We start from the raw sequence: 25202 nt of genomic DNA, 5'->3' as shown, positions 1-25202 counted from the left end.
TCTATACTATGAATCTATAGCAACAACCTATATGCCTCAGTTAAATTTTTTTCTCCTAAAAATCTGTATGATTTCTCTTATTTTCCAATTTGAGAAATAAGTAAAAACATGACCATTATCTTAAGAGAGAATAAAATGCAAAGCCACATAAGTTCACAATAGTTTAACTGACACTGGTTGAACCATAAACAAAAATTCATAATGATTGTGAATGTGCTACTTCCAGATAAGTCTCACTGAAAGATGTAATAAATCAGATAATAACTTAATCCACATTAAATTACTTTTGGATCAATTCGATTTCCCATACTATGCTAGGAATGCACTACATTTACTATTTATATTATGATTTATTAGAACCCTTGACAAACCCAAAATATATAGATTTATTTTTTCTTAACTAAAGATGTTGTATTAAAAACAAATTTAAACAATGTGCTAGAGATTTATTCAAATAACAAATGTCCAATCACCTTTCAGCTGGAAAGGTACTGAACAAATTCTTTGAAAGGCAAGATATTATTTTATATCAATGAATCATGTATTTGAATCCCATTATAAATATCCCTTGTTTCCACACTGTGGAAACTTTGTAAAAACAGCTCTTTTGAGGGTTGAATGGCCTGCCTCACAGACAGGATTTCAAGGGAGCTGACTTGAGACTGTATTTTTCTAGAAAGGCTTGTTTGGTGATGTTATAAACCATAGTACTGAAATGGCTAGAGCTCTTTTCCCCGGTAAAAACTTTAACAGCTATTGGCCACAGCATGAAATTTGAGCTTTCCAATGTTTTAGAAGGCACGGCAAACAAATGAAAAAAAAGAAAAAGAAAAGGAAGAAAGAGAAAAAGGGCTTTTCTTTCCAGATTTCCTGCTCTTTGTGGTAGCAGCAAAGTTTATTTTGCCACAAAGCCTGCTGAGGTTGGATGCAACTGGCTAAGCCCTAGTTTCATTCAGTCTGAATACTTGTCAGCACTCTGGGTACAATAATGATTACTTTTCTAAACTTTTACTTCAAAATGTGACCCATGAGTGTTTAAAAGAAAAACATAATTCATGAGTTATTCATTTATCCTTCACTGATCAAAAGTGGTTTGTAAAGAGTTATTTGATGTGTAAGAAGTCAAACAATCCATGTTTGATAAAGGAAGCAGTGATGCTAATTGAAAAAGTTCCCATTCAGTCTGAGGCTGTGAGTCCTGAGTGAGAGAGAATGGGATTTATGTTTGACTCAGGCTGTATTTGCTGAGTCTTGGTCATAAGCACATCTCACCCCAATTATCTCAACCTTCTCAAGAAGAGATCATGGAACACACAAAGGACTATATCAACTAACCCAGGACCTCAATTACAAGATCCTTGTGAGATGTGAGGGGTGGGGCAGAATGACAGCACAGTGGGAAGAATGGTGGGGTAAGAGGGAGTATGACTAACTGCCTTCCCTCACCCCCTTGTCTAGACATTCATTTGGTCAATTTTCCTGTTTCTGTTTCAGCTTGAAGTAATCTTGACTCCCAAGGCTGAGACAGCCTTCTTATTTTGCATCTTGATCAAAGCACTCACTCTTATTTATAAACTAGTGGCCCAGTGCATGGATTCGTGCACATTGAAAAGAAATTAATCAGAAGGTGGCAACAACATAACCCATGGCCGAAGGTGGAATCGAGCAGCCCTGTGAGGAATCGGGCTCTCTTCTCTCTGGTTCCAGGGTGTGTCATCTGAGAACTGATGCTGCCAAGTCACCACAGCTCGGTAGCTCCTGCATTGAGCATCTGCCCCCTGGTGGTCAGTGCACATCATACCTACCACCTGGTTAGCCGGTCTGACAGTCACTTAGCCTTTTATACATATAGATGATTGTGCCATTACCTGCCTATCTCCCTCCTCAGGATATAATCCCCTGGTTGAAACCCCTTACTATACCTTAGTATTGTTATTAGATATTAGTACTTAGTACAGAGTAGAGGCTCAAAAATTACTTATTGAATAATCTATATATATAAAAGCCTAAGTGACCGTCTGACTGTTTGACCGCTCGCTATGACTCACAATCACCACCAGGGGGCAGACACTCAACGCAGAGGCATGGAAACATGGAACAGACTGATGAATCTCAGAGGGAAGTGGGGGAGAGGGCAGGAAGAGATTAACCAAAGGTCTTACATGCATACTAGAGGCCTGGTGCACAGATTCATGCACGGATAGGGTCCCTCGGCCTGGCCTGCGGGGATTGGGCTGAAACCAGCAGTTCAACATCCCCTGAAGGGGGTCCCAGATTGCGAGAGGGCACAGGCCAGGCCGAGGGATCCCACTGGGTGTATGAATCTGTGCACCGGGCCTCTAGTTAAATTAATAAATGAATAGCAATTGAATTATAAAACCAGGGTATGCAGGTTTTAATGATATCGCCCTCTCAGCTAGGTGGTCCTTTTTGCCCCTGTGGGCCAAGGGATGGGCACCCTTTGGGCTTTTGCAGGCATTTGGGCTGTAAAGAAAAATGAAGTCCTAGAAGCTGTGGAGGATTGTAGGGAATGAGGTGCACAGTTAGCACGGGGGACAATTTTGTTTCTGGAGACTCAGTCAAGTGAGGAGATGAAACAAGGAACTCAGACCTTGGTTGACTCTACATAGAGGAAAACAGATCTGCATATTTCTTTTTAGGTTGTGGAGTCCAGCTCACAAACTTATTAAAGAATATGAATCTAGGCCGACTTATTCACTAGGAACAAAGGCTATATATGGCTGTGTTACATCTCTTAGGGACCAGAATGTGGTGGAGAAATAGAAAGTTAAAAATCCTAAACTGTACACTCTTATACAGGAAATCTGTTTGAAATTAAGATCTATGTTCAAATATATTTCCCATAGCCAAGGACCTCAGTACTATTTTACTTTATATTTCTTTTTATAATTGAAAAATATGCTAGTGTTCTGTTCTCAAGTATCTTGAAAGAGAAAAGTACAAAAGCTGATGTGTGTGTGTGTACGTGTACATGTCTGTGTATGTATGATAGACTTAGCAAATAAACTGCCTTAAGAGGCATAAACAAAAGATGGATTACTAAACTACCTGAATTGCCCACAAAAATCCAGTGATGAAAGTCATATTTCAACACACATAGCTTAGTTCTGAAAAGCCAGAGTAACTGGCCATGTGTTAACTGATCGAATAATGAAACTTTAGTTTGGAGGGAGAAAGCTAATGCAAGCAACAAATTTTAGATATAACCATGTATATTTCATTAGATAAGATTTAAATGGCAGAATGTCTGAATATATACAATAACGGGATGCTATAAAAATGACTCAAATGATTTCTAAAATTGTCATTGTGAATGCATCCCTTATTCTTTTTATTATAAAATAATTGGAGGGAAGGATCCTTTTTAGTGTCCGAGTACATTTTCCTTCAATTCTCCTCTATTTAAATACTTTCCTTTCTTCATACACCACATTTAGTGTTTTTTTTTTTACATTTATAATTTACATAAAACTTGTTTTTCTCTTATTTAATATTCTCTCTTTTCCTCAATGTCCTCCTCCTAAATTAAATGCCATTCCTATTTATTTCCCTTCTTACATAATTTTCCTTTTTTTTATCCTTTTTCCTTCAACCTAAACCTCAATTTCTATTCTTACCTCCTTTAAGCAATATTGCTGATCTCAGCTCTCCAGCATTTTGTAAGATAGATTTGCAAAGATACAAATATTTAATAAAGGATTCTTTGCACCATATGTGGTAAATGGAAATAAGTAAAATAAAGAATAACCTTTGGCCCTTGTAGTCCTTGAGGTCCAGGTGGTCCAGGGGGACCCTAAATCCAGAAAAGACAAAGTTATGAAAGGGAACCAAGTCTATGTATTAAATTTCATACTTTAATAAGTATATTACATACTTTCTTAATTTCTATCATAATCAAATATTTCCTAATATTGATTTGCAAGGAGGAAAATTTCACCAGTTGCAGACCTACTTATATGCAAAAACATCAACAAACACGTAGGCCAAAATAATACTGAAGATGCTTTTGACTTGAACTGCAAGACAATGTAAAATTGCTACTGTCTCACATTCATCTTCTTGGGTTGAATTAGCTTATTAATATTATCTGTGCCTCTAGACACATTCCTCCCCTCCCCGCCAAAAGGCTTTGCTTTCCCAAACACTAAAAAACAAAACTGTATAATTAAGATAAGGTCAAAGACTTTTAAGAAAAATAACTTTTTTTTCTTGACTTTTTCACTAAACAGATGAAGTGGTTAAACTGGGGGAAATGTGAAAAAGGTTATTTATATAAGAAAAAATAAATCTCATATAAAAAAATTGCTACATTAGTACCATTATGAGCAGCATGCATCAACATCAAATACAAAGCCACACACCACAGAAATCATGCAATAGGAGTTACCGTGACAGTTAAGGTGGTAATCCTCTGTTGGGAAAATGTATTGATAAAGACAGAGTTACCTATTTTGTGTGCTAAAGTACAGTAATACATTTCTGAAATAACCAATGTTTTGAATATGTTTTGGCAAGACTGATAACTCATAAGGAATTGACAAGAATTTGAGAGCATATAATCCTATCTTCAAATGAATAGAATACTAGTATATTATAAAGATTCCTTTAAACATTATTTTTAGAATTTTATTTAAAAAATCTGTGGATAAAGAAAAAAATATCAAAATTTTAATTCACTTGATTTTATCATTTTATTTACTTATTTTTTTTAATTTATTGATTTTATATAGAGAGAAGAATAGTGAGAGAGAGAGAGAGAGAGAGAGGGAACCATCCATTTGTTATTTCACTTATTTATGTACTTATTGGTTGCCTCCTACATGTGCCCTGAATGGAGATTGAACCCGCAACCTAACCCACTGAGCTACCCTGCCAGGGCTAATTCACCTGATTTTTAAAAATTATGTAGTAAAATACTACACACTAGAGATTTGTCAGTTAACTGTGACCTGAGAAACTTCATCATTCATTCAATCTCTAGATCTTCTAGAGTACTTCAATTAGAGAAAAATTGAACAATCTAATTGTGTAAGTAGTATTTTTTTTCTCTTTTAGTTTGTGCCATGTCTAAAGATAGAAGCCGACATGGGATTCATCTAGTTTCTGAATGTGAAGTGCTAGAGTTCTGTAACAAAATATATTCTCTGAAAGTATAAATCTCTAAACCACTTGACCCCTAATCTAGGATCATTTTTTTTAATCTTTTATTGATTTTTTACAGAGAGGAAGGAAGAGTGATAGATAGTCAGAAACATCGATGAGAGAGAAACATCGACCAGCTGCCTCCTGCACACCTCCCACTGGGGATGTGCCCGCAACCAAGGTACATGCCCTTGACCAGAATCGAACCTGGGACCCTTGAGTCCGCAGGCAGACGCTCTATCCACTGAGCCAAACCGGCCAGAGCAAATCTAGGATCATTTTTGTGTTAATATTTTCTAATTTATGTTTTGTGCTAAATGTTCTATAGGACCTATAACCAATTTATGCAACCATAGAGGGGCAAACATTCTCCATGGGGTACTCCAGTCCCAACAGAGAAACATTATCCAATTACACGTAAACTTGTGAGTACCAGTTTAGCACCATCCCTTTGTTTTCCAATAATACTCCATTCCAATTTCTGATTTACTAGTAGGTTGTTGTTGCTGTTTTTTATTATTGTTGTTGTGAAAAAAATAATCTTAACGTTATCTATCATACCTCAAACACTTGTGTCTCTAGTGACATGATGTCATTATTCCTTAGAAAACAATGTATTATGTGTATGTATAAATATTCAATTTTGTACTCTATGATAAAATCTGTTATGGTCATTACAGCTTCAGAGAAAACATAGTAGGAGAAAATCAACCAGTACTTTTTTTTTTTTTTTAATTCTCACCCGAGTATATTTTTCCATTGATCTTTAGAGAGAGTGGAAGAGAGAGGGAAAGACAGAGAGAAATATTGATGTGAGAGAAACACATTGACTGGTTGCCTCCTGCACGTGCCTCAACCAGGCTTGGGCTTGGGAGCAGCCTGCAACCAAAGTATGTGCCCTAGACCGGAATCCAAATACAGATACCACTTACTTTATTCATATGGGATTCACCTAAACAAGAGTCAAATTTAGGATTGTGAGAAAGCTACTTCTTTGTTTCTATAGGTAAATTAGTCATTTAAAAAAACCTGCTAGAAAATTAGAGTAAAAATACGTTCTTATCATTGCCTTCCAATTACACATTGCAATTTTAACTAGAAAACAGAGTCATAAGGCCTTAGAAAAGGAAATGAGCTTAAAAATTAAACCCTTGAAGGTTTTCCAACAGGTGCCACATATAATTCATTTTTTTAAATCTAAACACAAAACTAGTTCTTTTATAAATTTAAATATAACAGCATGTTTTATAATGAGGTGCACAATAAAATAATATTATTAATGGTAACTGAGCTATCTAACAGATGGGGTTTAAATGATCTTGTTAAATAACTGTATTTGTGAGACCTAAAAGTTATACAAGGCAGGGCAGGTTCCATCCAGTTAATAGAAGAACAAATGACAAAACACTAAGCTAAGTTCTCAAAACCAGAGTTTTTATAGCCATCCTGAAGCACTAATGTGCAGACACACAGAAACGTCCTAAAGATGTTTGCTCATGTTGGATTTCTTGTATCTGGTTCCTCTAGGTTAAAGGTATATATGCTCAGCAGGATTCTCGCTTGAAGTTCAGTTGTGACTTGAAAGCAAGAATATTGTTGGTAGAGCAGAAGAAAGGCATGCCATTCTCTCATGAGGCATGATGGGAAATGGGAAGCATGAGCTAGAGTGACTAAATTGGTTGACATTCGCAGGCTGCTTAGTGATTTATTCCCTAAGATACTTATGTAAATCACTTTAGAATTAGAGGTTATTTCCTTTATTTTCTGACAAAGATGCACACTTAAAATCACCCATGATTTACACCAGAGAACAGGTTTAGTTTGAATGCTATTGAGGACTTTTAAAAGCTTGAGTAGGAAATGGGGAAGTTTTACTGCAAATTGTGGAAATGCAACCACCTTAAATAAAAATAAATGGCTTATGGCAAATGTTCACGTAAATAACAAATTACAATTGAGGCAACAGTAAAATATTTGTAATGTGATATTTTTATAACTGTAAAATACTCATATTTATCTAATTTTCCTAGACTTTTTTTGCAGAATTTTTAGAGGAGGCAGTAGTAAAATTAAACAAAACTGAAAATCCATCACTGGGTAGAGAACTAGAAAAATAAATGTCTGCTATTTCCTTTCAGTCTAATGGCTATTTAGTTTAGTTCATTTTTTAAGGGACTCTTATCCACTAGAGCAGTGTTCGGCAAACTGTGGCTTGCGAGCCACATGCGGCTCTTTGGCGCCTTGAGTGTGGCTCTTCCACAAAATACCACAGCCTGGGTGAGTCTATTTTGAAGAAGCGGCTTTAGAAGAAGTTTAAGTTTAAAAAATTTGGCTCTCAAAAGAAATTTCAGTCGTTATACTGTTGATATTTGGCTCTGTTGACTAATGAGTTTGCCAACCACTGCACTGGAGTATATAATTAGGAAAACAAATAGTTTCGAAGTGAAAAACAATGACACTATAAACTATTTACAAGCATAACATATAGTTGCCCTAACAAACCCACAAGAATAATAAATCTTTAGAGGTTGAGATATAAATATGAACCAGTTGATTATGATGAATATTGACTTGTTTACAGTCATACAGAACGCATGGTGAGAAGAAGAAACTGAGCACAGATATTCTTTCATATCAAGATGCAGGTGTCACAATTTTAATAAAATACAGTGTGTTCAGGAACACCAGCAGAAAGGGTTCAGGAACTCAGAAAATAATCCTAAGTATGTTAGAATCTAAAGACTCTTAGAAAAAAATCTGTTTAATCAAACCCTCATTTTCCAGATGCAGTCAATGAAGTATAGATACATTGATTTCTCTAAAATGACTTAGCTAATTAGTAGTAGAGGGGAGATCAAAACAGAGAATTCAGTTTTAGGTTAAGTAATTCCCTTTCTTAACTAACCAGTTTCTGTTAATGATACCATAAGTCTTTGAATTTCTTGAGATAGGAATTGCTCCATGTCAGTCCCTGTTCATGCACAAGATGCTTTAAAAGTCCCCCTTTACCATTTTTTTTTGAAAAATGGCCAATAATATTGGAGCAGTTCTTGGAAGGTAAGACAATGGATATCTCTTAAATATTATAGTAAGAATGATGGGAAGCAGTATAAGGGAAATTTACAACATTGTTAATAAATTAAGTTCAAAATATGTCCCTATATTTTATAAGTAAGAACTTTGAAAACATAGTAGGTGCATCTAACTAACCTTCTTGTTCTGTTTCTCTTTTTCTTTACACATACCAATGAGAAGAACAGAAAAAGTAGGCTAAGCTGAACATAGATTCTATAAAAATGGTAGTTGTAGCAAAAGACTCATAGGAATGAAGGCCTACAATAATTAGAGAATGTTAGTGAAGTCATGAAGATAGAAAAAAAAAACCCCAAACAAATAGAAAACAGCAAATATTTAAGACAACTGTTGAGTCTTTCAAGCAAATAAATGGATTGTACATATGAGATAAGTATATTTAATATTTATGCCCAAACCTGTGTCAGGCATGTTGGGGGATGCAGAGTAAGCACAAGACAGATTTCCCATCACCAAATAAGTTCCAGTCAGGTAAGCAGCAAGATTAAATAACTTATGTGACTTAAAGAATAATTAAATGTTAAGCTACTGGGCCCTGACTGCTAATGTTTAAAAGAGGAGGATCTCATCTGGGTGGCAGCAGTGCATTGTTGGAGAGGACTTAGATGGATAAAAGAAAGAAAAGAAGGATGGGATGAACGGCAAAAAGAGGAGGGTTTTTATGGATAGGATCAATAGGACCACTTCAGGGGGAAATGTGTTCTGGAAAAATAGAAAATTCTGTATAGGAAACAGAGGAATATAGATCCTTAAAAGCCAGGTAGAGAAGTAGAGAAGTTTGAGCTTGATAGAGTAGGCAAGGGGGTCCATTTTGGTTTCTGAGAAGATTGAAACCATCAAAATAGTAAAAATTATGAAAATTAACCTTGAAGTGATGTACAGGATGGATTAGAAGAGTAAGGAGGCACTAGGGCAGAGGAATTGGCTGAGGGCTTATTTCAGTGTTAGACCTGAAATAAATAGGATGTGGACTTAGTTGGGAATGAATAGAATGGGGCAACCTCAACAGATAGCTTGAAAGAAAGAAACAGTAGCATCTGGTGAGATATAATGGATGAAGGGCTAAGAATAATTAAAAAAGAACTCTAAAGTTTCTATCTCAAAAAATTAAAAAACTTGTGGTATCATTAACAGAAACTAATAAGTTAAGAAAGGGAATTACTTGGTAGGTGGGAAAGGTAACCAGTTTAACTTCATATCTTGGTGGAAGTTGATAATCAATTGTGCATCCATTGAGGAAATATTCCTAGGCAGCTGGAAATATATGCAGATCAGACATGGTGTGAAAGATTTAGAAGCAGTCATAACACAGAAGAACATGGAGTGATGTGCCAAGAAAAGATCAGAGACTTGAGGATACCAAAAATTAGAGAATGGATAGAGTGGATCCATCATAGATGAAAACTGGAAGAAATGAGAGTAGAGGATCAGAGAAACCAGGAAGAAACAGTTTCAGAAAAGGAAGGTGGTTTAGTATAAATGTCACAGAAAAGTCAAGGGTGATAAGTACAATGTGCTTGACCTAGAGGTTATTAGTGACCTTTATAGGAGAAGTTACAATAGACTGGTGATAGAGGCTAGAATGCAGGAGTCTAAGCATGAAAAGGATGAATAGGATGCAAAGTGATGGAGACATGCCACACAATCTATGGTTTTCACTTAATGGAAGAAAAAGAATTGAATGGTAGCAGTAATAAGAAACACCCATAGAGGATTTATTCAATGCCAGGCATTTAGCCATTTACAGCTCACAACAACCCTATCAGGTAAATACTACAACTGTCCTCATTTTAGAGAAAACTGAGGCCTAGGTCATGCATTTAGTAAGCAAAAGGGCTGAGATTTGAGCCCAGGCATCTTCAACTCCAGAACCACAGGGCTTTTCATTGCTTTGCTTGGCTTGCTTTTTAAACAAGGAGGCAAAGATTGGTGAAACAAACACAAGGTTTAAACCAGATAAGACTTGCACATATCTGAAGGTACAAAGGAAAGGGAAGCTTGAAAATGCTAGGAAATAAAGAGGATAAACTGGGGCAAGAAGAGCAGATGGGTTCAGAATAGGAGGAGGGTGTGGTTTGACCCGTGGAGCCCCCTGGGATCCCTGGGGGGGTAGGGAAGCTGATATTTACGCTCATCAGTGTCACTGTCTGTGGCAGGGAGCAGTCACTTGCCTGCAAGGCTTCGTGGAGGTTGCCATTATAGTCTATGATCTCTGTGGCTCCTTGATCCCCCTTTTGACCAGGTGGGCCCTATGGAAAAAAACAACCAACAGGAAATCATGTGGTTTAGGCTAGGACAGTGGTCGGCAAACTCATTAGTCAGCAGAGCCAAATATCAACAGTACAACGATTGAAATTTCTTTTGAGAGCCGAAAACCGACTTCTGCGCATGGGCCACTAAGTTTCAATCGCACTGTACATGCGAGCCTGCACATGGTATTTTGTGGAAGAGCCACACTCAAGGGGCCAAAGAGCTGCATGTGGCTCGTGAGCTGCAGTTTGCTGACCACTGGGCTAGGATATAGAAGGGACTTTGGCAAAAACAGAATTAGCAACTTGCAGCTCTTTGACCATCAATTCCCGGCTAAGGCACAACCACACTTTAGAATACATAGTCATGTTTGAATTTTGTCCTTATTTCATAGGAGGTGAACCATTTCTAACTTCCTTGTCGGTGCATGTTAAAGATATGAAATATGAATAAAAAATGGGTACGAGTCAATCTCTGAAACTGTTTTCTGAAAATTATAAAATGTAGGCTAATCTGATTCAACTTGTAAACATTCATTGGCTTTATCCATATTTACTAAAGCAACCCTAACCTTTTCTAGTCATTTACAACTCAAAGATTGCTTCCTCATTCTTTAAGAAGGTAGAACACTGTTCTTAGGAAACTCCTGGTTTTCCCAACAGGAATAGAGTTCCATTGAAATAAAACCAAAGAGGGAATGCAAAGAAGACATATATCTTTAAAATTTCTACCCTACTCATCAGCTCTGCCACTGAATTTCCATTAGTTATGTCCTAATTCCTTGCCTGTGTTTTAACAAAAGGCTCTGAAAATAGGGGTGGTTGCTTTTTTGAGAAAAATGGAAAATTCTACTAGCTGGATGACTATGGACTTGCTATTGCTTGTTTAGCAGAGGGGAAGTAGATCAAGAGAGTTCTTTAGACCTTCTTCTCTTGAGCTCATTTTATGTGTTAGAATCTATCCACTCATTGCCACTTGTGAGTGAAAATGAAAATAATATGAAAGGGGTATCAATAATAATTACACTAGTCTCCCTCTGGTGCTATTATTGGGTATTATTAGTTGAGGTGCCTTGTGAAAAGCCACATAGATACATACTTTAATTCTGGGTTTGTGGGGGCATATGGGGCAAAAGCTGGGATGAGAGACACACTCACCCTTGGTCCCAGGGTTCCAGAGTCTCCTTTGTCTCCACGTTCACCCTTTCACCAGTGAAAAGAGAAAAAACCTAATTAATAGGAGGGCCAACAGTCTAGAAATATCTCAGATCTAAGGATGTATTCAATACCATACAGCAGCACCCTTATTACAAACTTCTGAAGTACAAAATCACAACTAGAAGAACAATACCACCTACATGGAAAATGCTTCTTTAAGGTACGTCTTGCAGTGAATTAAAACTCCCCTTTCAGATAAGAGAGTATCTTGGAACAACAATGTATATGTTAGCTCTTTCACTAGGGATCTTCAAAAGCAAAGCAAGTGGTTTCCATGACACCCAATGTACAATGTTACCCTTCAGACTGAGCTATGTTTTTGCCTTTATATGAAAACTGGGGCAAAGGTAAAAAGAGCCAACCACTTTGGTTATCTTTCCTCTGAGAGGTAATGTGTAAATAATTGAGACAGGGAAGGAATGGAGAGCTCATTCTGGGAGAATCAGAAGGGAAAGGTCACCAGCGAGGCCTTCCTCTGATGATGGAGATCTGAGGAAGAGTTTTCCTGTGGGTACAGGCATTTTAGCACAGAAGGTGCTGAAGTGGACAGCAGCTAGCTGGGACTGGTGGGCAGGGCTGAAGGTCAGGGGCAGGGCAAACGCAGCTCTCTCATTTTTTTAAATGCTAAATGAAAAATCTCTGAAGTTTCACTTATGGTGTTATTACCCCTCCTGCAGAGACACAAGGAATAGTCCAAGTCTCAAACTGCATCCACATCACTTTGAGAACACTCAAAATTCTTAGAAGTCTACACAGAAACATTGGAGAAGAGATTTGAACCTGTGTACATTTGAAGGTTCTTTAAAACAACCTTAAATTTATAGAGACCTTTGTCTAAATGGAATTCAAAGCATTTTGATATATCTTTCTATATATTCCTATAAACTGGGTAAGGACCAATGAAGAGAAACAAGAAAAGGGATTATAATTTTTATCCATCCACATTGACCCATAATAATTAAATTGAGAAAACAGAGAATAATTTCTGCTCTGTTTTCTTTATTTCTGCAGCAATTTTCCATATTATTAGCTAATAGCATTTTAAATAACACGATTCTGCTAAAAATGTATGGATAACTGCAAATATTATAAACAACATGGTACAGAAAAGAATTTCAATTAGTGGTGAAATTTTAATGCAATGAAAGGAGTCAACTAAGCTAAAATCACAGTAGCCCTGGCCGGATGGCTAAATTGTTTGGGGTGTCATCCTATACATCAAAAAGTTGTGGGTTCGATTCCCCATCAGGGCACACACCTAGGCTGCAGGTTCAATCCCTGGTTGGGGTGCATATAGGAGGCAAATGATCTGTTTCTCTCTCACATTGATGTTCTCTCTCTCTCTCTCTCTCTCCTCTCCTCTCCTCTCCTCTCCTCTCCTCTCCTCTCCTCTCCTCTCCTCTCCTCTCCTCTCCTCTCCTCTCCTCTCCTCTCCTCTCCTCTCCTCTCCTCTCCTCTCCTCTCCTCTCCTCTCTCTAAACATACCCTCGGGTGAAGATTTTTTTAAAAAGCAAAGTATAATTGGAATATTTATTACAAAGACAGGAAATGAAAAATAAGATTATACCATACATAAGTTAAATTAAGTACAGTACTTAATTTTTTCCAAAGAAACTATTCTATGAAACAGGAATTAAAACTTCCCTTAAAGAATAGTCATAAACACACAAAAACAAGATGAAACAAACCAATTGTTCTGAAATATCATCATAGGGATGAAATTACTGGAAGAGTTTAATTTAAAACATGATTCTCTGTGGAAGAGGCCAAAAGCACAGCTCTTGAAGGCCTCATGTAACATTAAAATGATTGTCTGGTTACTGACCTTTGACCCCTTTGGGCCTCTAGTTCCTGATTCACCTTGTTTCCCCTATTATAGGAGAATATGAAGATGAAAAAGAGAAAAGAGACAGAGTAGTAAGAACAGAGAAAAGAAATGATCAGTGACATAAAAATGGAAACACTTTATTTTAACGGCCATACTATATGGCTCTATGTAACGTTGGCTATTAAAACACTAAACGTAAGTATCATCACAGTATCACTGGTTCATTCCCTTGTCTCCCCGTCAACCTTCATTCCACTATAACTGAAGACTGCCCTCCCACCAGTGGCTGGGAAGAGCTCTGTGAATGATTCTTATTAGTCTCAATAGTGTTTGCATAGATTTCCTTTCCATCGAAGAGTAAATCATTTCCTGGGTATCTAGGCTGGGTTATTAAAATAAAGTGTTACCATATTAGTTTGCAGGAAGTTTAGAGGAATAAAGATTGAACAGTCAAATAAATTTCAAGGTGTTATCATCAAGTTAGCATCAAAGCTAAATACAACACATATCAACATGTTCTCAAATGTTTCAATACCCATTGAGTGATAATGTGTTAACGACAGTAATTCCCCCTTTACAGTTGGATGTGTTATTACGTTTGTTCATTGAAAAGAGAGAAAATTAGGAAAGTTAAATTGTAAAATTCCTTTTTATAAAGAACCAACTGTTTTGTATTTCAATAAATTATTTGTGCATCTCAATAAAATATTTGTTGAGGAATTTTAAATTTTATTTTATGTTCTAAATCAAGAGGCACACATTTCCAAACCAAAGAATGTTATTTTCCAATGTAAGAATAACTGACCTTTGGTCCAGGAGTTCCAGGCTCCCCTCGCTCACCTCTCCCAGGAGGCCCTGCCTCCCCTCGCTCACCCTGTCACAAAATGCAAAACCATAAATGGCAACCCTCTTCTCTCTCCCCCAGCTGGTACGTGTAAATTAGTAAGTAAGTTGAATAAAATTAAAGAACGCATATAATTGCCATTTATTTATCATGTACCCAGCACTGTATTAATCGCAGCATGAATTATCTAATTTAATCAAATGATTGTTCAATCCATTGTATTATCACTTCCATTTGATAGATAAGGACATGAATTGGTACATGCCTGTCAGACACCTACGTTAATAAATGGAAGACCTTTAAAGGGACCTGATAAGGGCCATGATGATACCTCAAGTCAGGAATAGACCCAGTTTTCATTCTGTGGCCACTTTCTCACTACTACCCGGATGCAGCATGGCAAAGTGGTTAAGGCTTTGTAATGGCCATAACTCATCACTTAATAGTGGCCAGGCTTCTTGTAATCCCACATCCTGGGTCTGTTATTTATCAGTTCCAGGTTTTGAGGCAAGTTAGTTAAGTCCCCAAAGCCTCAGTTTCCGCTGTAAAATACGAAAAATTATAGTACTGATCTCATAACTTATAAATGCAGCACACGACACATAGGTATTACCGCTTCACTTTCTCCACAGCTCTGTGAAGTATGAATATGGCCAACTGCCCCAAGGAGCCACTGATCTGCCTAGACAGGGTCCACATAACAAAACAGTCAAGAATTCAGGAGCATAAGGCCACATATGAGAGAAGAAGAAACCCATGGGCTTTTTAATGGTCCAAACTGGCCCCCTGAGGGTGAGACTTGAGTCATGTTCTGAAGGATGAGTAGGTTGTATTTTATAAGTATTGCTGTTATGACTATGCCCTTAATGAGTGCAGGAACTGCACAAAACACTTTACATGCATTATCCTATGTAATCCACAGGGCAGATGAGAAAGGTGTTAGTATTCACAGTCTTACAGGCGGCGCAACTGAAGCTCAGAGAGGTTAAGTAACTTTCTCAAAGTCACAAAGCTTTTAAAAGGAAGAGCTATAATTTAAAACTGTGCTCAATCTTCAACTTCTGTAGAAATATGTTCGTATGTGATCCTTTAAACATCTCTGGTCATTTTCTAAGGAAAAATTTGTAGTCGGGGAATTGCTGTGTCAAAAAGTATGAACATATTAGAAGTTTGCCCAATCACCCTCCAGGAAGACGCCGCCGTTTTATACTCCCTGAGCACAGAAGACTGTCTGGCTTCCCGCATGATGGGCAGCATTCAGTACTCAAACAGGCTTTGAATTCAGTCTGGTGTTAGCTGGGTGATATAGGGCTTTCAATTCCAAGACCTTTATCTGTATCAGTCCCTCTCTGGGAAGCTGTTATGGTTTTGCAGGCAAGGTGGGATAGAGTAGTGCAAGGATGAAAGAAGACTAAGGTGGCTGCTCAGCATGACCCAACGAGAGTGGGCCAGTGGAGAAGGTGGGAGAAAGGCAGGGACTTGAGGGATGCAGCAGACGGAAAAGATGCTCCGAGAGCTTTCCCAGGGATTAGAGACTGAAGCACTTCGGTTAATATATGGATTTTTTATTTTAAAAAAGTACCATATTTGACATTTCTCTTAATATTTTACAGAAGAATTCTGAAATAGTAACTATAAGCTTGTTTTAGGGTAAAACAGAAAATCATTTATCTGTTATATACCATAAGAGTGGAGTGGCTATATCTTTACCTAGAATCACTTTAAAAGATTACAATGCCCCTAATTGGTTATTTGTCACTTTCTGGAATTACATTATTTATTTGTTCACTTCTTTCTCTCCTCCCACCCTTCCTCACACATACTGGAAGGTAAGCTTCAGGAGAATAGGAACCATTTTTGCTGCATTTAGTTTTCATTCTCAGATACTAAAAAAGAGTCTGGCAAAAAATTGTTGAATTAACAAATAAACAGTATCACTCAAAGTATTCTAAATTATTGAGAATAGCACTCCATTTCTTCAGAATGCTGTAGGTGGTATCTCCCAGGACTGACATAGATGCTGAGGACACAGCAATGCATAAACAGATTTTTAAATGCCATCACACACCTTCTTTCATTATGATTTCTCTTCACAGGGGGTAAAACACAGATTAATTTATATTTTTAATCTGAATTGAGTGGGACAAAACCAGATTACCTAAACAACTGGAAAAAAAAACAAAAAAACAACAACTAGTGTTTGGCTGGAGGAAATTTTTAAATAATCATGACTTTTCCGTTATGATACCAAATTCATGTATGAGAGGCAATTTAGCTGAAAAATAAACTTCACAATATTGCTAATAAAATGAATATCCTATCTACATCCCTTCTTGTAGAAATACAAAACAGGTACAGCACATTCTTCATTTTTATTGGGAGTTCAGAGTAGTATCTGTGATAAGAGGATCTGGTCTGTAAAATCAGGCTGGGCTCCTCATGAGCAGTAATTAATGGTGATTTTATGGCCCTGCATCTGGATCTTTTTTGAAACTGTGGAATAGCTTAACGTCGGTGAACTAAAGAAGAGACATTTAGAGCCAACTCCCCTCTCTATGGCCCGTGTTTCTTCTATATTTCCTTGCTTAGCAAACCAAATGCCACCGACATTTTTTTTTTTTATTTAAAAAAATTTTTTTAAAATATATTTTATTGATTTTTTACAGAGAGGAAGAGAGAGGGATAGAGAGTTAGAAACATCGATGAGAGAGAGACATCGATCAGCTGCCTCCTGCACGCCCCCTACTGGGGATGTGCCCGCAACCCAGGTACGTGCCCTTGACCGGAATCGAACCCGGGACCCTTCAGTCCGCAGGCCGACGCTCTATCCACTGAGCCAAACCGGTTAGGGCATGCCACCGACATTTAGAGATGAGTTAGCTCCAGCCTGGTTCTCTGAAGTACCCACCAGGCAGAGGTTTGAGCCTATAACCAGGCCGCCTTCCTTCTCTGAGGCTCAAGCCTGAATACATACACCGGCTCTTATATGAACACAGAATGCTCAGTATTCCCATTCATTCTCTCTCTCTCTCTCTCTCTCTCTCTCTCTCTCTCTCTCTCTCTCTCTCTCTCTCTCAGAAAGTGTATTTCTGTGTAAGTCTGTTCAGGCTAAAACAGGCATTCCTCATATTTTGTTAATAAGCCTGACAGCTCATTATGTGAAAATGAAATTGCTTGAAAAAACAGCAATTTTGCATACATTGGACCCAGTGCCCCTTGGGCCACGCATAGTTTCCGTTTACTGGGATTAGAGTTATTTTCTCTTGAACAGTGGGAATGAGGACGCCTCTGTCAGAACAGACCACGAACACATTTCTCTGGCTCCCGGAAATCAGCCTGGTTTATTTCTGGCGAATGCAATACACATGGAGGCAAAGGCGGCTATGGGTTAAAAATAAAAAATGTAGTTTGATTTAATTTTGCCCCTCCTTTGATTCATGACTCTGTCATGAGTAAAGTTCCTCAGAGCTGTACATTTTAATGTCTTACTGGGTAGATAAAAAGAGAACGATAGGCCTGACTGTATCTGCAGCAACATAATTTTTTATTTGGCGGCATATAGACTATGCTTTTAGAGCCCTCTCTAGGGTTGCCAAATGGAAGATCATGAGATGGTTTTCATTACAGGATCTTATTACAGGATCAAACGTTATTCAGGATGGATCCTTTTGGGATGAGGCACTTAGGAATCTCTATGACATCAGTACGCCTTGAAATCTAGGGAGTGATGTGGGAATAATAATAATGTTTGATTTACAAGTTTGTCCTAAAATCAGCGATAAGGAGGAGGAGTTAATGAGTTCTAGCTCCCCTCCTCAGAATTCCCCCACTTTTCCATATGGCCAGGAAGCTAACAGCACCACATCAATTTAGGAGCAATTTGGGGGACAACTGGAACAAGTAATATATCCCACCTTCCTGTTGTCTTGCCCAAGGCTTTCTAACATTAACTTCCTGTTACTCTATTTAATATGGGACCCCCATTAGAAGTGTTAGAATGGGTGATAGGCTGCTTTTGTTCTTTATGAGGCAAAAATGTAAGGTCACCTAAATAGTAAAGTGACCCCACATTTCTTTCAACAGAATGGACTAAAATTTTATGACAGAAAATTTCAGAAAGAAAGGAAGGGGAAAATTCCACTCACCTTTGTTCCTGGTAAGCCTGGTAAGCCTGGCTCTCCTTGAGGACCAATGAAACCTGGTTCACCCTTTAAAGAGATGGGCATGTGAGATTGTTATCACTTGATAGTAAATAAGTGAGTGAAGTTAAACTGATTTCTTTCTATTGGAATTTTACTCCTTTGATAGTATACAGCTTTCTTAATGAGATCTAGCCACTGACTATAAAATTAAATAGGTTTTGAGCAATGAGAATGTTTTGACCAAAGTTTTGGAGAAGCTAAAGAAAGTAAAAGTGGCAAACCACCCAGATCAATTTATATATAAAAGGCTAAGTATCCCTCTGACTGGTAGCTATGATGCGCACTGACCACCAGGGGGCAGACGCTCAATGCAGGAGCTGCCATGACACGCACTGGCCATCCTATATAATGAAAGGCTAATATGCAAATTGTCCCCTCGGGAGTTCGACCGACCAGGAGTTTGACCGCTCGCTATGACATGTGCTGACCATGAGGGGGTGGCACGAAACAAAGGAAGGCCCCAGCCGGCAGCCAAGGGAAGGAAGGCCCCAATCGGCCCTGATTGCTGGCCAGACCTAGGGATCCTACCCATGCACAAATTTCGTGCACCGGGCCTCTAGTATCTTTATAATTTCCTTTCTCATCTGTTGTCCTGTGGTTCTTACCATTTACCAGGTCCAATTAATTATGTTTGGGTGAGTGTGGTAGCCTTTAAGATAGGTGTAAGCAATCCCACCTCTTGGTATTCATGCCTTTGTGTAATGCCCTCTGCTTGAGTGCAGACTGGAGTTAATGACATGTCTGATTAACAGAATTTGGCAGAAGTAATGGGATATCACTTCTGAGACTAAGTCATAAAAAGACTGTGGCTTCCATCTCCAGGGGGTCTTTCTTGTTCTCTCTCACTTGGATCACTTTCTTTGGGGAAAGCAAGCTGCCATACTGTGAATAGCCCTATGGAGAGGTCAGAGGCCAGCCAATAACCTCATGTATGAGCTTGGGAGGGGATGCTCCATGCAGGTGAGACCAGAGCCCTTCCTAACAGCTTGATTGCACCCTCATGGGAGACACTGATCCAGAGGCACCCTGCTGACCTGTGCACAGATTCCTGTTTCTCCAAAATTGTGAGATAATTGTTTGTTGTTTAAAGCCAGTTTTTGGGGGTAATAATGATATGCAGCAATAGATACCTGAATTTTAGATGTGGCTAGGGAGGAGATTCAGGAATGTTCAGCATGACAGAGAAAACCTCTCTCCTTGCCCTATTTCCATAACCTCTTCTCAACTTAGAGGAAACCCAGTTGTGGTATACTAAAAACTCTATTTGGTCTTGTTCCTGGTCCCTGGCACAGAGCTCCTACAACCCTTTGAATTTCCTGAGTGATGAGAGTAATAGGAGAAAGCAGCAAGAGAAAAACAGTTAGTTACCTACAAAGGAGCACCCATATGACTGTCAGCTGATGTCTCAACAGAAACTATGCAGGCCAGATGGGAGTGGCAAGAAATATTCAAAGTGGTGAATAGCAAGAACCTACAACCAAGATTACTCTACCCAGCAAAGCTATCATTCAGAATTGAAGGTCAGATAAAGAGCTTCAAAGATAAGAAAAAGCTAAAGGAGTTCATCACCACCAAACGAGTATTATATGAAATGCTGCAAGGTATTCTTTAAGAAGAGGAAGAAGAAGAAAAAGGTAAAGATAAAAATTATGAACAACAAATACATATCTATCAACAAGTGAATCTAAAAATTAAGTGAATAAAAAAATCTGATGAACAGAATAAACTGGTGAATATAATAGAATCAGGGGCATAGAAAGGGAGTGGACTGACAATTCTCGGGGGGAAAGGGTGTGGGGAGTGCAGGAAGAGACTGGACAAAAATCGTATACCTATGGATGAGGACAGTGTGGTGGTTAAGGGAAGAGGGTGGGGTGGGGACCGGGTGGAGGGGAGCCATGGGGGAAAAAAGAGGAACAATTGTAATAATCTGAACAATAAAGATTTATTAAATTAAAAAAATAAAATAAAAAGCACAGGAAAAAGAAAGAGTAATAGGAGCATCTTTTGTTATTCTTGACAAGCCCCTTTCAAACATACCTGAGTTTATGCTAATAAGGGGACTCTTGGTAGGCCCCTAGATAGCTTCAGGATGGAGCTGTGATAGGAGGAAACTTTCAGCCCTTCCTCTCCTCTCACCATCTCCAGAGAGGGGAGAAAGACTGGAGACTGCGTTCAATCACCGATGGCCAATAATTTAAGCCATTGTGCCTACAATGGAACTTCCATAAAAACCCCTAAACAAAGGGGACTGGAGAACTTCTAAGCTAGTGACCACATCCACGTGCTGGCCGGATGATGCACCCCAACTCCATGGGTACAGAGGCTCCTGTGTTCCAAACCCTTCTGACCTTACCCCATGCACCTCTTTGTTTGGCTGTTCATTTTTATCTTTTATAGTAAACTGTAATATTAAGAATGGCATTTTATTGAGTTCTCTGAGTTGTTCTAGCAAATCATCAAACTAGAGTCAGAATAGGTTGTGAGTACCCTCAAATCTGTAGTTAAGTCAGACAGAAGTCAGGTAACCAGGGGCCCCCGTTCCTGTAATTCACGTCTGAAGTGAAGGCAGTCTTGTGGGACTGAGCCCTTCAACCTGAAGAATCTGATGATAACTCTGAGTAGTTAGTGTCACAATAGGATTGAGTTGTAAGATAGTTGGTATCAGAGAATCAGAGTTGGATAATTGGTTTTGGAAAAGACACTACATATTTGGTGTCAGGAGATACCTGAGGCTGATGTTCATATTTTCTTGACTAGCCATAAAATTTTATTTTCTTTTTAAAAATGTGAGCTCAAATGTAAGATAGTCTAACTTCCTAAAATCGATAATAAAGTTTTAAAGTAAACAATGTAATGGCTCTGTTCCCATATTTCCTCTCCCCCCACCTCGCACCCCCTCCCCTCACCCCACAATGAATTATTTCTGGAGCAGTTGCTAATGTTGATGCATTTGTTTTTTTTTCTAAGGTAGTGATATTTGTTTTTTGATACTTGGAGTTGCATTTTTAAAATACACTATATAAAATCTTGGATCTTGGGCAAGCAACAAACTGATATCACCACCACAAATATATCAGACTGGCATATAACTCAAATGGATTTATCTCTGGCTCTGATGCGCCTGGTACTGGTTAAGAACAAAACAAGGTGGAGGAGAATGAATGCTTTAAGTTTATTTTTTTGTGAAATTTCTATAACTCTATTCTACCTGTTCCCATACCCTTACACACACTGGAAAGGAGAATCTGAACAAAAAATTTTGGGTGGATCTCTTAATGGTCTAAAATGAAAATCAACTATATTCAGAAAAATCATGATGACTATTCTACTTCTTGTAAAAGAGTTTAACTTGTTACTTTAAACAAAAAAATCATATAGAATACATTTATTTACAAGTAAAATATTTCTCCCAATAAAATTACATATATAAACATTCCCGCTCCACCCTCAAGAAATAAAGTTGTATTAAAGTCAATGTGAATCATTAGGAATGACTTACTGGCATGGAAACATAATGCAAGTTAATAGGTTGAAAGTTTACATGTAGACAAAACTCTTGCAATATCTTCAAGTAGAAATAAAATGATCTCACTGTTTAGCAAAGCAATAGAAGCACCATTAAAGCATACTAATAAAAGAGAAGAAAAAAAGCAAGTGTTGCAAAAATGTATTTCTTATTCATGTTAGTGTTTAGTTTATAAAAAGATGAAGCATGCAGTTTCATAGTTCACAAATAAACAAATAAGGCTTTGTGATCTCAGTGACCAGATTAAAGTGGCCCTTTCTTCATTTTTTAGAAAATAGAACATATTTTATCCCAAGTAAATATATAAAAAGTGCCTTTAAACAGAATGGTCAGAGGAAAAATTTAAGAAAGCACTCACCACATCCATATTCTTATTTATTTCAATGTACTCAAGGGGAAGATAGCATATTTAACTTGAGGACCACAGACATATTTATTTAATTCCAGAGTTCTCAGTCACTTCAGAGATATCTCTATCCTCTCTATGGGAAGGAAGTAATCATTGGCATCTTTGACTCAGGTTTGAAGGATAATTATTGAAGTAAATAAGGCATAAATATGTCTACTCATGATTCACCTGGTTGGACTATTTTTTACCTTTCAAAACTTACAGCAGAACCTTTTCACTTACCCTTATTAGTGTACAGAACAGGAAAAAAATCATTGATACATTTCAGATTCCACATGTCACCTAAACTTTAAGAAACTACCACTTGTAGAGTTTGGGTTAGTATTAAAGAAGAATACTCACAATTTTATGAAAAGGCTTTATTAAAATAATCTTTCCTTGTCCATTTACCTATCTGCATATGGCTGGTTCTCCTTTATATACTTCAACCAAAACAACAAATTGCAACAGATAGAATGCAGAAGCAGATATGAGAATCCAGCTATTTTCTATTAAGCCAGACATTAAAGATATTGGCAAAAAATAAAAAAGTCACTTCTCTTCCTTTTTTTCTTTTGAAGATTCAGTTATCTTTCATAAAACACATAACCAGTTTTGCCAAAACCGGTTTGGCTCAGTGGATAGAGCATCGGCCTGCGGACTGAAAGGTCCCGGGTTTGATTCCGGTCAAGGGCATGTACCTTGGTTGTGGGCACATCCTCAGTGGGAGGTGTGCAGGAGGCAGCTGATCGATGTTTCTCTCTCATCGATGTTTCTAGCTTTCTATCCCTCTCCCTTCCTTTCTGTGAAATATCAATAAAATATATTTTTAAAAAAACACATAACCAGTTTTAATTAACACACAATCAGTTTTTTAAATTTCTGGGTTTTAATTTCTAGTACATAAATATCAATAGATAGAATCTACATAAACAAAAACTGTTTTAATCCTAATTTGTAAGTGTGTAAAGGGGTTTTGAGACCAAAATGTTTGAGGACTATTGGTACAAAGTCAAAGAACTGGATTAAAGCCTGATTTTACAAGCTGGAATCTTGACCTGCCATATAATGGAAGATTCTGGCATTGTTACTGGTGGCTTAGTTAAGACTTATTATAAAGATAATGTAATCAAAGCCCTCAGTACTGTCTCTATAATGAGGTAAGTGAACAATAAATGTTTGTTATTATTGTTGCCCTTATTATTGGCTCAACAATTCTGGCTATCATTATTATTAGTAGTAATAGTAATAGAAGTATTATAGCTCCCCAACTAATTGGTGATAGACAAGGTGAGCGCTTGTTTCTTTATAACCTGGATGGGGCTGTACTCAATACCTCTTCAACTTATTTCAAGAAGTAACCATAAATTTTCTCGTGTGAACATATCATTTTATGACACAATATCCATCTTTTAGAGCACTTAGGATTGCAAAACCCAAAGTGGGTAAGGTAGAGAAGTGACAGATTTACTATGAATGAGTTTTCATTTTGTAAGAAAAAGAAAGAAGAAAATGATCATACCTATTGAATTTCCCTAAATAAATGTAATCCTTTAAAAAAAAGTCTTGCCTCTTTGACTGATGTAGAGATTAAATCTAGAATCTCCTAAAAAGCCTAGTTAGTAGAGAGGCTATGCCAACCTACAGGTCTATGAATACTTTAATGTGATAGAAAAGCGAATGGCTATTCTACTGTAGTCACAATGCTAGTTAACCAGCATAGAGGAAGGAACCTGGATCAGGGGAAGGCAGGGAAAGCAGCTGAAATGTGATTCAAACACAAAACAGTTTGGGGAAATCACCTTTGGAGTAAAGCAGACTGCACAAAAATGAGGTTACATAAGTTTCCAGGGCAATAAACAGGGGAGTAACTAATTATATTGGACTATAAAGTGATTCTCAGACTTGTGTTTGCATATCTAATCTCATTTGTTCAGTGGGAAATAGGAGACTGCTAAATTGGAAATTATTCACACATATTTGTCTAAGTAGACAGGTGGGAGTGAGATGCAATAGAGGAAATTGGCACTATTATGAAATTAAGCTCTTACATTACTTTAATGAAGAAACAACTAAATCTAGAGAGTTTTTTTTTTCTTTTTTTTTTTTTTTTACAAGTCAATTACCTGAATTAGAAAATCCCAATTATAATTTCCATGAGTCATTTTAGGAATAACATGGGAAACATAAGGCTGAGGGCCTTTGAAAAGGGCAGATGCTGACCCCCATAATCAGGAAAAGAGAGATTTGCACAGGTAAACAGAAAGTAAACTAGCTTTACAATTAAAGTGAAAACAATAAAATATGACATTTTCTTAAACAATATTAATCTTTTCAGTTTATGATGTGTTAGTGCTTTTTTCAATTTAATAAATCTTTATTGTTCAGATTATTACAATTGTTCCTCTTTTTTCCTCCCATAACTCCCCTCCACCCCATTCTCACCCCACCCTCTGCCCTTAAACCCCCCCCGCACTGTCCACATCCATAGGTATATGATTTTTGTCCAGTCTCTTCCTGCACCCCCCCACCCCTTTCCCCCCGAGGATTGTCAGTCCACTCCCTTTCTATGCCCCTGATTCTATTATATTCACCAGATTATTCTGTTCATCACATTTTTTATTCACTTGATTTTTAGATTCACTTGATAGATATGTATTTGTTGTTCATAATTTTTATCTTTACCTT

General features: G+C 37.6%; 1 protein-coding gene across 1 annotated transcript in view; it reads right to left on the bottom strand.

Moving 5' to 3' along the window:
• Nucleotides 1-25202, bottom strand: part of COL25A1 (collagen type XXV alpha 1 chain) — a 513960-nt gene that overhangs the window by 37972 nt on the left and 450786 nt on the right. Inside the window, exons 21-27 of the mRNA XM_080655171.1 lie at nt 18541-18603; nt 14357-14425; nt 13549-13593; nt 11664-11708; nt 10428-10505; nt 4409-4432; nt 3770-3814 (exon numbers count right to left, since the gene is read on the bottom strand). Of these exons, the coding sequence (XP_080511297.1) occupies nt 3770-3814; nt 4409-4432; nt 10428-10505; nt 11664-11708; nt 13549-13593; nt 14357-14425; nt 18541-18603 (369 nt within the window). The remainder of the gene's footprint in view (nt 1-3769; nt 3815-4408; nt 4433-10427; nt 10506-11663; nt 11709-13548; nt 13594-14356; nt 14426-18540; nt 18604-25202) is intronic.

This window comes from Plecotus auritus (assembly GCF_963455305.1).
Source record: "Plecotus auritus genome assembly, chromosome: 1".
NCBI classification, from domain to species: domain Eukaryota; kingdom Metazoa; phylum Chordata; class Mammalia; order Chiroptera; family Vespertilionidae; genus Plecotus; species Plecotus auritus.
Note: the sequence above shows the minus strand (reverse complement) of the source record. Positions and strands in the feature narration are given on the sequence as shown.